The sequence below is a fragment of the Chiroxiphia lanceolata genome, chromosome 15, assembly GCF_009829145.1.
Source record: "Chiroxiphia lanceolata isolate bChiLan1 chromosome 15, bChiLan1.pri, whole genome shotgun sequence".
In the NCBI taxonomy this organism is placed as follows: Eukaryota; Metazoa; Chordata; class Aves; order Passeriformes; family Pipridae; genus Chiroxiphia; species Chiroxiphia lanceolata.
Window position 1 is genome coordinate 16,338,440 of NC_045651.1, and position 17,515 is coordinate 16,355,954.

The 17,515-nt window shown below is 49.3% G+C and overlaps 1 protein-coding gene across 5 annotated transcripts; it reads right to left on the reverse strand.

The window, feature by feature from the left end:
* Window positions 1-1,229: 1,229 nt before the first annotated feature.
* Window positions 1,230-16,501, reverse strand: SLC25A48 (solute carrier family 25 member 48). 5 transcript variants are annotated; one of them, XM_032703268.1, is made up of 8 exons: window positions 16,375-16,500; window positions 14,472-14,515; window positions 10,554-10,625; window positions 9,561-9,813; window positions 8,299-8,544; window positions 6,921-7,054; window positions 3,678-3,807; window positions 1,230-3,084 (listed from the first exon to the last, which is right to left on the reverse strand). In XM_032703268.1, the coding sequence occupies exons 1-7, from the start codon at window positions 16,418-16,420 to the stop codon at window positions 3,685-3,687; spliced, it is 918 nt and encodes a 305-aa protein (XP_032559159.1). In that variant the 5' UTR covers window positions 16,421-16,500; the 3' UTR covers window positions 1,230-3,084; window positions 3,678-3,684. The 5 variants fall into 5 exon arrangements, with proteins under 5 accessions (XP_032559159.1, XP_032559157.1, XP_032559158.1 ...); XM_032703266.1 differs by having other exon boundaries at window positions 8,299-8,547; XM_032703267.1 differs by having other exon boundaries at window positions 1,230-3,087; window positions 8,299-8,547.
* Window positions 16,502-17,515: the final 1,014 nt, after the last annotated feature.

A 17,515-nucleotide genomic window follows, 5' to 3' on the forward strand; every position in this document is an offset into this window, starting at 1 on the left:
TTTCTACCCATGGATAATGATACTGATATAAGCTCTAAAAATTAATGCATTTGCATGAATCATGGAGAAGATCATTCACAAGACACAGACCTGTCAAGTCTCTGAGTGCATAAATTGTGATGGCCATCCCTCATCTTTGGGACATGGGACTGGCCCCCCCTGTGGTGTCACCCCACCCCACCACCTCTTTCACTGGTGACACAGCCACATACTCCCTACTGCAAAAGCAAGACCAAACTATCTGTGGGGCTCCATGTGCAGGGATCATAGAACCATGGAATGGTTTGGGTTGGAAGGGACCTTAAAGCTTCCCTCCTTCCAGCCCCCCTGCCATGGCAGGGACACCTCCCACTAGAGCAGGGCCTGTCCAACCTGGCCTTGGACACTTCTAGGGATGGGATTGGTCACAGCGATGGGTGCCACAAAGTGCTGTGCCCAAAAAGCTGCTTGGCCCAACCCTAAGGTGTCCTTGGTCACCAACAGTGACCCAGAGGCAGCTCAACCTCCTGCACAGTGGCCGGGGCTGCCATCCCCCTTGGAACCCTCGTGCTCTAGCCTGGTGCTGCTTTGCCTCACTCTATGAACAGGGATGGGGTGATGCATTGATTAACCAGTGTGTCCAAGGCTTGTCTCCCATGCTGCTGGACCAGGGCAGCCACTGGCAGGGCAGAGTCATCCCCAAATCACCCAGAGGCTGTCCAGTGTGCCCATGGGGAAGGGAGTGTGTGCTGGTCTGCCAGCAAACCTGGGCTTGGGGTCAAACAGAGCAAGACACAGAGAGGAGGCCTGGCAGCTCCAGTGAGCAGCACATGCCATGCCCTGACAGGGATGAGGATGCCATCAAGTGGCCAAAGCTTTATATTCAATTCCCACTTGCTCTTCCTGGTTTTTATACTATATCTATATCATATATATTTATAATATATCAAATAGCTTTCTGTCCTCTGCTCCCTTTCCACACCAGGCTGCCCACAGCTCTCCCTGACAGCTCCTTCTGGCAGGTGCATGTTACACCAGAGCTTTGTCCAAGTAAATCCTGGGCACCCATCTCACAACTGGTTTAATTGGATGAATAATAGCAGGAAAGATCACCGTGCAACTCCAACGTGGGTCTCAGGGCTTTATGCCCAGGGGGCACTGAACAGACTGAATGTGGGCACCACGAGGGCAGGATCATGCAGACACACAGCTTGTCGTGAACCTGATTAGTTTAATTAATTCATGGGCCATTTTTACATAATACAGGCACATAAACAGCACCATTTATTTGCATTGAAAAAACAGTCTCCCCAAGTATTATCCCTGGAGACACCTGATATTATCCATCTAAAAAACATGTTTTACATGCGTGCATAAAACTAGGCAACATGGAAAGGATGAATCCTTAAATGCAGCCAGCAACAAATACTTGTGTGAAGGCTCATCAATTTTATCCATATTGTTTATCAAAAACAGTTCCCTGTGTTCTCACCAAGGTCAAAGGCACTGTGAACCTCCTCGCCTGTGAGCCCTGAGATGAAGCAACACCAGCTGTTGCTGGTTCTTCCACTTTTTAAGGCCAGTTCTGGGGGCACCAACGCTTTGTTTTTAATTTGGGCCCCAGTGATGAGAAACCCAAAGTAGGTGACTCCATTTCTGAGTGCTGCTCCAGACCCAAAGTTTAAGGCACTTTTTGCTGAAACCTTCAAGTCTGGTCACCGATTCCTCCATTCATGCAGGGAAGAGGACGCAGGAGTTTCTCTTTCCTTCTCCTCCTTTCACAGAGGAAAGCTGGACGGCTGCTCCACATTGTCTTCAGAAACCTTTATGGAAGGCATCTGCTAAAACTACAATAATTGGGCTTTTCCCCCAGAGTCCTTCTCCAGAGGAAGAGCTGTCCTACAACATTTCCTGAAGGACAGTGCTGTCCTTGATTGTTCCCCCACGCCATGTGTCCCTCTGCATGTGATCCAGCTACCCCTTGGCCTCTCCCGCCAGTGCCACCAGAGCCCTCTTCTCCCAGCAAAGCTGGCTCTTCTTGGGTTTTGGCATCAAAAACTCCATGGTTAGGAAATAAATCATGGAGATATTCAACAGCATAAACAGGAATAATCATGGTGTAAAAGATCTTGGAATAATTGAAAGGCTGAGGTAGACCAATGTGAGACCTGGGTCTGCCCCAGTGCTCTCAGTAGGATTGCAGTGAAGAGCTGGAGGTCCAAAGGTGTTCTGTGTATTAAAGAGACTTCCTTTGGTGATGGTCTCTTCAAGGCTGAGAAGTGATGTCTGCAGGATTTGGCAGTTGCCAAGCTGGACCACCATATCAGGGAGCTCAGAAGGTCTTTTGAGATAACTCCAGCAGGTCCCTGGAGGCCTGCACCAGGTAAGCTGTGTAAATCAATAGCCAGACTTCTACATGAAATGCAGACTTGATTTATTGTTTCCTGAATAAAAAAAGCAGCTTAGTTGTCTGAATTTAACATCCTCCTGTTTTCCAATTTAATATATAAACTTGGATAACAGGCTGAAGTAGTTGAAGTCCTTCATGTTTTTTCATAATAATGTGTTGCATTGTGGCAAACTGTGATGGAAAACACGAGTGTGTGTTTGTACAGGAGGAATCATCTCTTTCTTTAAACCTGAAATCAAGCTAGGATTTGATAGGAATCCAGACCTTCCTACAGGAAAAGCACCTGTGTACCCACCACACCTCCTCCTCTCCTTGTTCACACAAAAGATGAGCATTATTTGCAGTGTTGTACGAAAGATGCTCCCTCGGTGATGTCAGGTGGGCTGGGTTTGGACACATCCCTTGGGAAAGGGAGGTGAGTTGTTTTCCTGGCTCAACAGGAAAAATGTCACTGGTGAAAAAGCCCACCAATTATTGAGGTGTTCTTAGTCAACAGAGTGAAAGATTTGATAAGGAAGTGGTCTTTGGGTTTGACTGAGCTGGTGCCATTTTCGGAGTCCTGCACGGACTCAGTTCCAGCAGGTGCTGTAGGTGCAGGATGGGAATCTTCAGTCAGAGCAGCTGAGCCCACACCAACACCACACTGCTGATTTGGCTCAGGAAAGCAGGAGACTTTCTGGTTCTTCTTGGCAACACTTTTGAAATAAGAAAGAAGGAGATTTATGAAGTACTGCAGAAAACAGCAAAGACCGCCAAGAATAATCGTGAGTAAAAAAAGTTTCTTTAATCAATTTTCTTTTAATCTGCTAAAAAAGCTTCTTTAATCAGATATTTTTAATGCTGCTCCTTCGTGCAACCCTAGGTTGATGAGGGAAAGTGACTTGATAGTCAGGACACTTTGAAAGGGCTTAATTTCAGGTCTTTGTGGATGGAACAAGGGAGGAAAGAACACTGTTCAGGGACCGTGGTGAGAATATTTCAAAACATATAAAGTGTTAGAGAAAAATCTCCCTTCATATTTTCATTTCTGATTGACATTAATCAAAACAATCACGACAATCAGAACATATTGCAGTGAAGTTCCAGGGGAACCGGACTGAAACTCAAATCCATCAGCACATCTGTTGTCTGCCCTGAATCCCACAGACCCAAGTTAGAGAAGTGGCTATTCAGTTGTAGGTACCCACATGTCATCTGACTGTCAGAGGATCTATGCAATTGCAACTCTATTTGATTCAAAGATTAATTCTGTGATTTTAACAAAGCTAGAGGGTCTTTATGTGCTGACCTGGAAGTTAGGGATTGGTCTCAGTTTGGCCTCTTTTCATTGCTTTGAGGGAAAGTTCATAGCCAAGAAACATGGCTGCACTCGATGGGAATCCTCGCACTGTATTGACCGTGAGGCCCCTAAAAAACACCTGTTGGGGATGGAGAAAGGTTAGAGCACAGGAATAAACTGGCTATTTTAAGAAGGGGAAGAAAACACTGAATGAAGTCACGGTGAGATTCTGAAGCACCACATCTTGGTTTGCTTGGAAGATGCGCTCTCACTGCTGGTCCTGGCTGAAGATTGCACTGGAGAGTGGAAATGCAACAGCAAAAGTCCCTGGTTTGGTGTCATTGTTCTCTGTGCTCCCCACCCATCTGTACATACCAGCAAGATCTACAAGTGCTGAAGGGTGAAAAAATGCCACTGGTGTATAACAGAAAGCAAGAAGTCTAAAACATCTTCCAGTGTTGTCCTACCTTGGTGCAGTCCCAGAATGATAGAATCATAGACTGGTTTGGGTTGGAAGGGACCTACCTTAAGCTTATCATGTTCCTGCCCCCTGCCATGGACAGGGACACCTTCCACTAGACCACGTTGCTCCAAGCCTTGTCCAGCCTGGCCTTCCTTCCCTTTGCATGTGGGGGTCATGCAAAGCCCAGGGTTCAAGAAGGCTGTTGTTTCCCTGCAGGGAATTCTCTGACCCCTGGGGCTGAGTCTGTGGGCACAGAAGGTGTTTGGCAGGCGGAGAGAGTGTGGCTGTGGGCCAGCCCTGCTGATGTGGGCATTGAGCCATGGGGACTGGTTTTCAGGTTTCACCTTTGAGCATAGAAGGAATTTCTCAATCAGCAGAAAACTAGACTCATTCTGTACCTTGCTGAGACCAAGCTCTCACCACCACCTTTGGGAAAAATGTTCAATAGAAGCTGATATTTTCACAGGAGTGTTCCTAAGGTCAACCTTTAGTACCCACACACAGCCCAGTGCTTTCTCTCATCAAGATAATAAATACCATCGGCCAGATTTCCTCATTCTGCTCAATATATGACTTTTTAAAAGATGCTGGCATGTACAAGAGAGAAAGACCCTGCAGCTTTTAAGATCTTGAACAGTAAAGTGCCTTTGGAAAGTGGAGAGAGGTCTTGTCATTCCTGACTCCTGGCCTTGACTCATCTCCCTTTGAACCCCCCTCACCACAAACACCATTCCCTGGTGTGTGCACAGCCCACTTTGGGGTGAACCTGCTCACAAAATGATGGTATCTCTGCTGGCCTGTTTCTCACAGATCACTCCAATCACCACCCAGGCTCATTACCCTGGTCACTGATCTAAACATCACGAGTTCAGAATGGACATGAAAAGGAACATCAGCAATCCAGCCCCTTTCCAGGCTTTACAACAGCAAAGTTCCCACAGCTACTGTAAGGAACTGTGGAAGATCTTGGCTCCAAAACCAGAAGCCCATGGATTTAAGAGTCTAACCAGTCTTTCCCCTGAGATTACTGAGCTCTACTAAACACCATCATATCTTGTATCCAATAAGTCCCAGAGCACAGTGCTGACTTGTTTGAGGCAGGATCAAAATGTGTTCACATAGTTTAGGATGGACCTTGCTATGTGAAATTGCAGCACTGGGATATGTAGGATATTATTCCATTTGTTGGGATGTTTTATTTTGCTAGGAGAGAGAATTTTCTGGGAGGAAATTCAATTTTTTGGAATTATCCATAAAGTAACAAAAGAGAACCAAGTTAAATAATAATGAAGATTTAGGATGAAAAGCCCAGAGGCATAAACTTCTCTCCTCAGAATGAACACACTTGGCTATGGAAAAAGACAAGTGTTATATTTACATTTCTTTGTGTGCATCAGGCAATTATTTGGAGCACTGTGAGTGGTGTTCCTTTGTCCCAGAATGAAAACATCCAGCCCTGCATTGGCTGTTTGTCAGCTGTGTGGCTCCCAACATTTCAAAAGGTTTTCATCACGAGAGCAGGATCCAGTCTTGCCATCAGCTATTACTCAATCCTGTTGTTGGCTTTGATGTGGGTGCCAGGTGTGACAGCACAAAATCTGCAAGCAGCTCAGACCTCCAGCCAAAACCCCCAAGCACCGTGGCTGTTAATATTCAGGCAGGACAAGGAGGTGATGAGGATGGAGAGAGAAGGGAAAACACATGGAAAGGCCCTTTTCAGCCACCCTGTGTTTACAGTGTAAGTGCACACCAGATGGAAAGAAGAGCCTGGGCACCCTGTCCCTCCATGGACTGTCCAAGCACAGTCCTCAGCATCTCTCCAGGCGCTTGTGCTTCACATCAGTGTGACTTTCTTCACCCAGTGGCAAAAACTGAACCAGACCACAGGCTCCTGTGACAGCTGGCATAACACAGAGGCATGTTGGCAAATATTGAAATCACACTGACTTGTGATTTTGCAGGTTGTTTTTCTGTTTGTAACTTGTTGAGCTTCTCTCAGAATGTGAAAATCAACACTTTGGAGCTAAGAGCCCCCATGATGTTCCGATGATAAATACGGATTTATTTCAATGTCAGATGATGTTTCTCTCAGCAACGCAATAAAGTTGCAAATCCTTGTTCTCTGCCATTCATGTTTGACTGAAGCAAAGTTTGCTGGTAGAACAGGTATCTTTTATTACACCAACAGACAAAGTCAGAAAAAGGAGATAAGTTTTTTGGCACGCAGCCCTTCTTCCTCTTTGAAACCGAAGCAATTCTGGTTTAAGAACGTTTTCAATCAGCTCTGCCTTGGTGCAAAAGGAGGGTGAGCAGTGCAAAGCCAAAGTTCCAGCAGAGCATTGCCCAAGGTGAGCACACACCCCCGGGGTGCCAGCACAGTCCCACCAGAGTCGGTTCATTGGCACCGAAGTCAGTGGGGAACATTTGACCTCTGCATTTTGCAGAAGCAAACACTGAGGTGAGACTTCCTACCTCTGATTTCTGATAAGTCAAATCATATTCATGATTAAGTGAGCTGACAGGAAGTGTTATTTGAGGCTCATTACACAGCGGTGTGTGACCCCCAGTCATTCATTTCTTTATTGTGTAAGGCACACTATTGCACTCATTACTCACTATTTTGATTTAGAAAGGATCCGCACTATAATTACCTCCTGCCATTATAATAATTTAGCAGTAACTGGCTTTAGCTGTCTCTCAACCCTGCAGATAGGTTTGTAACAGCCATTGTATTTTCCAATTGACAATTAAATGCCTAATAACCAGATTTTACTTCAAATATCACTTACTTTTAAGCCCTCATTCTGGTAGCTCTGCAAGATGCAGTCAAGGGTCCCTTTGTACTGATTTAAATAAACTCCATCTGCCTGAAGTCGACTTTTCACAACATCCATTGGAGTGCATAATCCCCAGGAAATGGCTCCTAGAAAAATGCAGAAGTATTTGAATCATTCCCTCTTTATATTTGCTTGGCTGCAGGTCAGTGAACTCAAAAATTCACCTCTCATCTACAACATCATATTCATGCAATTTTCATTTCAGGGCATTCACCCTGCTCAGGCACAGAAACAGCATTTCTGGGGGCAAAGTTCCCTCTTTCTGGAAGATGCCTGGAAATTTTGGAGGTTATGCTGCCAGTCAGATACAGGCAGCCCGGGAGGGGCTCCCCCAGGTGAAAACACATCTTCTGCTGTGCCTCTGGTGGAAAGTGGACATGTAGTGCGAAGAGCCTGAGCTGCCACTTGGGAGAAATTCAGAAAAAACAGAGTCTTCTGATAATTCTGGTAATTGTAAAGCAAAGTTTGAGCTGAGAATGGCAATAAGAGGCAGGTCCATCTGGGGCTGCCAGGACTGGGCTCCACACAGCTCAGATACCTTGTCAGTGCTCTAAAGAAACATCTGTGTGCATTGATTAGCCTGCTGCTGAGTGGGGTGGTTTGCCTCTGGAAAGATCAGCACATGGCCACAATCTCTGTCCGAGTTGGACAGACAGCAGTTTGTTTGGACCCACATGAGTGCTGGGGCACTCTAGAAAAGCTGTCCAGATGGGCCAGGGGCCTCTTTGTTTGAGGAGAAATGGAGAAGGCATTTTGTTACCATTACCTGAGCTAAGGATTGACTTGCCTTTGTGGTTCTGCAATTTAGAAAGGGCCAAGAAATGGGGAGTGGGTGTGGGGGTGACCTCCTGCGTGGTGAGGCACAGACAAGCCAGTCTTACTGGCAGGTGTACACACGTTAAAAAGGAGAAGAAGAAGATCAGTAACAGCCAACTTGGCTTCTGCTACGTGTGGGGAGGTGCACACCCTCCTGGTGGGCAGCCAACAGGTTGAAGTCCTCTTCTGGTGGCATCTTGGCTGCCGTGTCACTGGCAGTGTTACAGCCAGGCTGCCCTGAGGCACCCAGGGAGATGAGGGCACCGTTTTTTTTTTTCCCTCCTCACTGACACTGAGCCTGATGAAGATCTGATAACACTTCCATAAAATTTGCCAAGCCCTGAAGTGCAGCTGTGGTGCCAGGGGACCTGGCCCTGGGGAGGAAGGTCGTTCAGTCCCATGTCCCCTCCTGGCGTTCAGGAGGATGTGGTGGCCCTTGAGTCACTCTCGGAATCACTCCAAGAACCTTCCTGTCCTTGCTGTGCCAGTGTTGTGAGGAAGTAAAGGTGCTTACCTGCTACACCCCCTGCCAGCCAGACAGAGAAGGGACTGGGAGAAATGCATCCCTCAGGAGTTGCCCAGTCACAGAAAACTGCGTAAGGGATGAAGTAGACGCAGTACCCGGGAACATCCCTCAGGAGCATTGCCACCGTGCCTCGGTAGATTCCTGCTATCCCCTCTTTCTGTAGGATTGTCCAAAAGCAGTGGATTGGGCCTCGGTACACGGGAGATCCAGGAGCTGTGGGCTTTAGTTTAACATCTGCTGCAAATAAAAAAAAAGACACAACAGTTAGAACAGATACATTGCCACAGAACTCATCCCCAAAGCCCACTGCCATTGGTTAGAACTTGCTACCATCCCGGTTTTTTCTCCTGGGATCAATATGTATCATGGGAAAAAAGTCTTAGGAAAAAGTACTCAAGTCCATTTTCAAAAGGTGTTTAGACACTTCAGGTCAGATTTTCCTTAGATGTGTGGCATACCTCCCAATAGGTGTGTGCCCAGTGAGATTTCTAAATTATTTTAAGGCTGTGTGCCTGGTTTTCATGGATTTTAACCACATCTGGTGCCAAGTGGCATCACTGAAAGCCTTGATGTCTTCAGAGTCTGGCCCTTCCCATGCAGACCAAGTTGCTTTTGTAAAAGGCACTAGGTTGCTAAGCTGCATGGAGGTTTTAAAAATGGACATTCCAGCCTGCAATGGAATTCAGCTGCTGTCTAGAGCAGAAGCAGCTCCTTCTGCCTGCAGCTGGTGGACAGGGGTAGAGCCACCCCCTGCCATCCTGCCAGTGTCCCCTCCTGACCCATCCTGCCCACGCCTGGGCTCCTGGCACCCTGCCCCAAATAAGTCAGTGTTTTGCAAATGCACATGGGAGAATTTTGCTGTTGAACAGAGGAGGTGGAGTACCACAGAGGGGTTTATGGGCAGACAAATGTGGGACTGAGAGCATGCAGAGATGGGGAGCTGGCATTGCTGCTGGCAGCTGTGGTGCTGCTGCTGGCATCTCCAGGAGACCCCACAGCCCAGGGACTCGCAGTTCCTGCAGCTCCTGGTCCTGAGCACACCTGTCCCATGTTCCTCAGAGATCCCAACTGCCTGGAAATGCCATTGATAAAAACTCTCCCCTTGAGCTGAGCAGGATGGGGAGACGAAAGGGGGAATTTTTAGCCCCACTGCACCAGCACAGGGCAGCAGGGAGCCGGGCCTTGGAGCAAAGCTGTCCTAAAGCACCAAGGACTGGCAGAGGAAGGAAGGAGAAAATCCTGCTTCCTACCTTTGCTGTAGGGCTGTGTTTGCATCTGCAGCCTGATCTTTACCAGGTCCACGGGAGTGCCAATGGCCACGGAGACAAACCCTGCCACCGAGCTGGCCACGGTCATGTCGGCGAGCGAGGGCGCGGCGGCCGCGTCCCCGTGGCGGAGCTGGCCCAGGAACCGCTGCGTGCTGCTGAACACCCCGAACACCACCGAGCTGTACAGGCCTGTGGTGGCCATGGGGAAGGACATGCCCTTGAAGAAGCCAGTCACCTAGCCAGGGAAGGGAGCAGGGGTTAGGGGAGTGAACGGCACTGAGCATTGTAAGCCCCAACTCGTCTGTCGGGCCGGGAATCGTGGAATCCTGGAATGGCTTGGGTTGGAAGGGACCTTGAAGGTCATCTCGTTCCAAGCCCTGCCATAGACAGGGCTGAAATGCACATCCAAGCAGCAGACATCTCCTGGAACCAACTGTTTGCACATGCTGAGCAAAGGAAATTAGTTCATGCTGCTAAAGACTTAATAAAGACTGTGCAGAACACAGGACATGGTGAAAGCACAGGAACCCAGGTAAAAGTCCCTCTCATGGACAGCTTCTGTCCTGGCTTCACCAGAGTCAGCAGAATCCCTCTGGGAGACCTCTGCCATCAGAATCCCTCTGGGAGGCCTTTTCCACCAGGATCCCTTTGGGAGACCTTTTCTAGCATGATTCCTTTGGGAGACCTTTTCCAGCAGGATCAGGCGAAAGAGCCACTGTGGATGTTAAAGCCATGTGGAGACCCTGACCATGCCATGCCAAGGATCTGTTTTTTCCCTATAGGAATAACCAAGAGGGTTACCTTAGAGGTAAGCAAGAGAAGGCTGCAGGGATTTGCAGCTCAATGGCACCAACTTTATTGGTCTTCATATAACTGCTGGTGCCAACAGCGATTTTGTGTAATTGCTTTATGTGTTTATCTATTTATTGACTTGCACTTTCTACCAGCACATTTAAAGTAAGATAAAGCACTTACAGACTCATTTCTGTACACAGTGAGAAAACACTTGAGTGTATTTCCATATCCTTGTCCAGCTTGTAAACGAGTCTGCAAAAGACATTCATAAAAGGCCATTAAAATCCCCCGTTTCCAGCCCAACAACAGCTCATGCTCTGTAAACAATGTGCACTTTGCTTTGAGAGCATGTCCCTCCTTAGTCATAAAGAGAAAAGAGCAATAAAATAAGATACATGTGCATTAACGCTCTTGAACTTTGCCAGAATCCAGGCTAAGAGGGATCTCCCAGGTCTGAAGCTCTCAGCAACATCTGGAATTGATGACTGTCAAATTGCTCTCCAGCCTGGACCAGCCACCCTGTCCCAGCACAGCAGGCTGCTGGTGTGCAGGGCTGTCACTGGCAAGGGCCTGATCTATGTGGAAATTGGAGAGTGGTGTGGTCTCCTCCGTTTGGAGGCTCTCAGGGAAGGCTGGGATGTGCTGCTGAAGAGTGGAGAGGTGAGATCCCCTGGGAGACCCCAGGGGCCCTTCTGATCCAAGGTGGATTTTAAGGTATTGAAATACTAAATGGAGCCAAAATAATTCAGCATGATCTCGGGAATTCTCCATGCTTCCCTCAAAAATACATTTTCACATAATTTCCAACAAAGGCATCTTGTTTCTGGACAGCAGTTTGGTTGTGTGCCTTCCAACAGCTGTAAGAAATGGCCAAAGCCTGTAGGATTTGACATACTTTCCCCTTCTCATATATATATATATATATATATATATATATATATATATATATATATATATATATATATATATATATATATATATATATATATATATATATATATCTACACACACACATGTATATTTAGATCATCTTTCACTCAAGCAGCTCACAAATTTGCATCAAAAACATCCTAAGGAAGGATGCATTTTTTGGCCTTAGAGATGTACAAGGAAATGGAAACACTGATCACTTCACAGGACCTGGGGCTTCAGCAACTCATCTTGGTTGAGGCCAGAGCTCATTTTTTTATAGGAAGACACTCACACATGCTCTGTCAGGGATGTTTTTAGGGAATGGGGACAGCATTTCTGACCATATCCATCAGAATTGCAATGCTGAGATGAAATCTGGAGGAACAGTGCCCAGTCCCCTCTGCTGGCTATGAGTGAGGGTGGTGACTGACACCAGGGTGAAGTAGGAAATTATCTGGGAATTTAAAGCCCAAAGAAGTGTGTGTCCTTCAGAGTTCACACCTGGGGAGACCTTTTGCATGCCAAATAGCAGGTTGAATGGCACAATCATTTGGCCCAGAGCCCTGCCAGAGGCTGGCCAGGGCTGCAGTGGGACCTTGGCACGAGCAGGAGGGACCAAAGTCTGGGGTGACCCCTCACCCCAGGCTCACCACTCACCCTGGCATGGCTCCATGCAGCTGTTTGCACACGTGGAGCATCACTGCTCTGCTCCTGCATGGCCAGAGGCCACAGGAAAGGCAGCAGGATATTTACTGAGCCCTCAGGAACAAGCTGGTACATGAAGATGCTGCCGCAGCTCACACAGCACACGTTGTGCAACACAGGCAGGCCCGGGCCAGGGGTGCAGACTGTGCACTCTGTGACTCACACTGGGGTTAAGGGGGCTGGGGGGAACAGTGGGGAGGGGCTGCACCCCAGGACAGAGTGACTGCAGTGCCCAGCCCTGAACTCCCTCCCTGCTTCACCCGAATGCTCAGCCCAGACATTGCCTTTTTGCCTCCATGGGCTTGGTTTTTCTCTCTTACACAGTAACCAGGTGTTTAGAGGTTCAAGTTAATATATTTTTTGAGTAACTGAGGACAACTGAGTGTCCTCACAATCTGTTTCTTGCACACAAACTCCTTAGCTAATCTGTTAACACCCAGTGCTGAAGTCCCTGCTGGCATCTCTGATAAAGTCAACTGCTACCAGTACAGATGTTCCTCTGGAAAATTCTCTTTTTTTGTTTTGTTTTGATTTGATAGGGCTCTTGGGTGACACCCAGAAACTGAAGAAAGTTCTGGGGAAATGAATGCAATGGGGAGGATGAAAAGTAAGTAGAGGCAGAACTTTCAGAGTTTTGCAAGGCTGTGGGAAAACCAGAGCTCCTGGGGTTTGATGGAAGCTGCAAAGCTGGGAAGGGGAGGCTGAAGGAGGAAGCCTGCTTGATGGGAACTCTGGTGTGGGTACCACGTACCCCACCCAGCCTCATATTTAGTCCTGCCTCCTCTCCCAGGTGGGGAAGGAACCCCCACATCCCCTGGAGGCTGCAGATGCTACTGAGCAATCCTTCTGCTGGCTTGGTGCTGTGTAAAAACTCTGCTTTCCACTTTCCTTCCCCTAAATTTGGAAAGATAGCAAGTCTGCCTGCTTGGTATTCCCAGGGCACAGCAACAGGGCGGGCAGCCTGACAGTTGCCTTTATAAACACTTGAAGGATGGGCTTGCTCTTTCTTGGCATGCAGAAACTCAGTGTTTCCCAGCAAGATCCTGGTTGCCAAACTCCCCCAAACCTGGCCATGACACCCTGAGCACCAGCCTGAGATGGGCATTGCCTTGGCAGCCCTGGGCAGAGCCTGCCTGTGGATGGGGTGTGTGAGCAGCCCTGTGGCTCCTCCTGGGTGGGGTCTGCACCCGTCTGTGCAGGGTGATGATCCTGGGGCTGGTGTCACCTCAGAAGCTCAGGAAGGAGAGGGCTGGGCAGCTGAGCCCAGGAGAGCCAGCTGTGTGCAAGGGGATGGCTGGGATGGCTGGGGAAGGGATGTGGTGTGGGCTGTGCTGGACCCTGCCTCGCCCCCATCATCCTCCAAAGGGCTTTAAGGTGCAAAAAGGAACAGTGGGTTTTGGGTTTGCCACAAGTGGCAGCCCTGCCTGGTGCCATCAACCAGGCTGGAACTGGATCAGGGTATACAGAATCAGGGAATCATAGAGTAGCTGGGGTTGGAAGGGACCCTTTAAGGCCATCTAGTCCCAACTCCCTGCAGTGAGCAGGGACATCTCCAACCTGACCAGGTTACTCAGAGCCCTGTCCAACCTGCCCTTGAATGTTTCCAGGGATGGGGCATCCCCTCACCTTTCTGGACAACCTGTGCCAGTGTTTTACCACCCTCACTGCATAAAACTTCTTCCTTATATATAATCTAAACCCATTGTCTTTCAGTTTAAAAGCATTACCCCTTGTCCTATCACAACAGGCCCTGCTAAAAAGTGTCTTTCTTGTAGGCCCCCTTCAAGTGCTGGAAGGCCACAATAAGATCTCTTTGGAGCCTTCTATTCTATGGGCTGAGCATGGGCAGAGCAGCTGAAGTGATGAAAGCTGCCCAGAAATGCCTGTACAAAACAAGAAAGGAACAGGATCTTCCTCTCTATCTCTACATCAGTAGGGATGGTCAACATGGTTGAGTCATGATGCACTGCTGTGTGCAGGGGCTTGTCTGTACCATGCAGAAAAATATCTTCTTACTTCTCTAAACCCTTCCCTCTGAGGAATAATTGTCTTGTAGGAATTGTAAATACTGTATCACAGCCCTGGGATAAGAATTTCAGCACTCTGTCCTTCCAGCATTGCCAGCACCAGGAAAACACACAAAAATGTGCCTGCAGCAAAACAAATAGAGTTCCCTCATTGCCCTTTGAATAGTTGTCTGTGGTAAAGTTCAATAAAACATTGGCAGAACTGTTCAGTGAACCACACATTAAGGAAGGCCAGGTTTAATTTTCAGTGTTAATCCTCCACAGAGGAACTTGCCCATATCAGCCAGTTCTTTTAGTTTCTCATTCAAAATGAGCATTGGAGAGGAGGAAAGTCTCTGAGAATATTTCTACCCTGGCTAAATTCCCCCTTGGGGTAAGTGAAGGTCCTTTGAAGCATCATCTAGAGAGAGAGAGAGTCAGTGGTGACAGGAGAGCACAGTTCAAATTGTTTTACCTTGACCGTGTCCAGGGGATGGCCCACAACCACACTGGCAATTCCTGGGGATGGAAACAAAGTATTATACAAAACATTGAAGCTTCTGTGACAGGACAGGGTGTGATGGGTTCATAGGAGAGGAGATTTCCATAGACACAGTTGTAATGGCCAGCATAGTGCCCTGTCCCTGGCAACAGGCAAAAGCAGGGCAGAGACACTTCCACATCCTTCTGTGTACACTCTCCTGGACTCCATCAGCTTTACATCTCAAAGGTATCTGAGCAAGAGAAGGAGGTGTTGTGCTTGTCTGTCCTGTCCATGACCAGCCCCTCTCGCATTCCTGTAGGCTCACACAAATTTTTAGCCTCAGAATGGTGAGATTCTAGTCAGACACAAGGAAATGCTTTCTCCTGGCTCAGAGAGAGATGTCCTAGAGCTGACTGTTGATGGGACCTGTGAACCCCTCCTCCTTTGCTGTTTTAAGAGAAGTTTATAGAGATGTCTGTCAGGAATGATTCAGATAAAGAGGATCTTCCTCTGTATAGATCTCTACAGTCCCATCCAGCCTCATTCCCCATGGTTCTCTGGGGAGAAACTGGCCCATTCTCTCTTACCATCTACTCACCTACCCACATTCACTGCCAGGAGCTCTCGTGGCAGGACAGAGCACAGTTTGATTTCCCTCTTCTCCAGGAGAATGGAACAACCTGTGTGCCATGGCCAGTTTATGGGTGTGTGTGCTGATTGCAAACAGCACTGGCAGTTTATAGGGTTTGTGCAGATGGTGGGTAGTTTGTGATGCTTCCTCATCAGCAAGTCTGTGCAAATCAGTGCCCATGAGTGCTCTGGAGACTACATGAAATTTCTCACCCACAGTGGATTAGTACTGAGAAGAGCATCATGTCCTTGGTCAACACATTATGACTTTGCTCAAAAATGTGTTCTAAACTGTCCCCTCTCCTCCTGGACCTGAGGCCACCTGTGGTCTTGTGCTACACATGAAAACTGTCAGCTGCCACCACTGCTGAGCACTGGTGGCTGTTCAACCCCCAGGACATCCTGTCCCACTCCTGGGGATGTGCAGCAAGAGCACAGGTCAGTGGGGCAGACTGACTCAGGCTACAGAGATCCAAAAAAATCAGCTGCTCACCTAAGCTTTTGGCAGAGGTTCTGGGTCTTCCAGAGTCAGCTCACTTATTAATCACGTCCGGCAGGTCACCCGTGAGCCACCTCACACCCCCTGGATGAGGGGTCACCTGAGCAGAGGTTTGCTCTGGCTGGCTGATGCCACGATGGGCACTGTCCTGCTGCAGCCTGGCAGCAGAGCTGGGCACCCCCTCAGCTGTCAAACCCGGTGGGCATCTCTCAGCTGGGAAGCTCAGTGAGCATCTCTCAGTGCCGTAAACCGTGTGCTATTACTGACGCCTCTACGGGTCATTGTGTTTCCTGTTCTTTGTGGTATCTCTTTCCCGGTGTTTGCCATCGGCATTCCCAGCAGACAGGATCGATCCTTGCCCTGGCCATCAGCCCGGTGGCTGCGGCGGGACGGCGGGGACAGAGCCCGGCAGTGGATGGGGGGCCGGGGAACCCCGGGTTGTGCTGCGAGCCCAGCGGCTCTTCCAGCCGTGGGGGCACGGACGGGAGAGCTGCCGGGGGCTGGGGCTGTGCGGGGGGCTCTGGAAGTCGCCCCCGCTCCGCAGCACCGCACTCTCCTAAACTTCAATTTTAAGTATCCCGCCCGTGGAAGTGGGATTAAAACGGCACTTCCGAGCCAAAGCAAAGCAAAGCAAACCGCGAGAGAGCCCGGGCGGAGAAGGCGCAGACCGCGGGTGACACGGGGGGATCGTATCCCGAGGCACGGCCGCCGAGCCCCCTCGCCGTCCCCCCGCTGCCCGCACCCCGAGCCCGCGGCATCGCTCACCTCCCACCAAGCCGGCCACGAAGTCCTGCAGCTGGAGGCTCCCCATTCTGCCCCGCCAGACCCGGCCCGCCCCTCGGGGGGTCCCCGGCGCTCAGGGGGTCCCCGGCGTTTGGGGGGTCCCCGCGGTGCCGCCGCTCCGCGCCCGCCCGAGGCTTCCACCGCTGTGACATCACGGGGCGCAGTTAAAGGCGCCGCGGAGACACCGCCCGGCCCGGCGGGGAGGGGCCGCTCTGCACGGGGGGAACGAGGGAGCCGTCCGGGAATGGGGGCCAGAGAGGGATGGGGGCAGAGAGGGATGGGGACAGAGAGGGATGGGGGCAGAGAGGGATGAGGGGCGGAGAGGGATGGGGCAGAGAGGGATGGGGACAGAGAGGGATGGGGCAGAGAGGGATGGGGACAGAGAGGGATGGGGGACAGAGAGGAATGGGGGACAGAGAGGGATGAGGGCAGAGAGGGATGAGGGGCGGAGAGGGATGGGGCAGAGAGGGATGGGAGCAGAGAGGGATGGGGCAGAGAGGGATGGGGGAGAGAGGGATGGGGGAGAGAGGGATGGGAGGCAGAGCAGGATGGGGGGCAGAGAGGGATGCTTGTCGCGCCGGGGGTGGTCGCACCGAGGGGCAGCATCGCTCCGTGGGCAGGCGACTTCAACGTGAAAAACACAAGGATTTGAGGAGTGTAAAGCAAATTCGCAAATTAAAGATGTAAGTCCAGAGGTAAAGAGTGTACCAGCCTTAATCAACTGAAAAAAAGTCTCTATTTGCTTTGTTGAAGTCACACTGCCTCATCATTTCAGGACACACTCCCAATTTCTTTTGGGAAATATTCCCCCCCATTTCTCTTTTTTTGCAAGTAGTGAACAATTGCCCCCTACCCCATTACCTCTATGTAGCATTCACAATTTTCATCTACATCTATTACCCACTTCTCCCTCTGTCCTGTCCTTCCCAGAGTTCTCTTTTATTCCCTTTTCGTGCAAGTTGCTCCTCAATTATTTTTCTTTGAAGTCTTTGAACTGTGCAGCCAGGGCCACAAGTGATAGGGAAGAACCAGACACTCAGCAGCGTAAAGATACTTTCAATTTTGATCTCAAACTGTTTTCTGAGAATTTCTAATACTCCTTTCTGATTGACACTGAAGACTG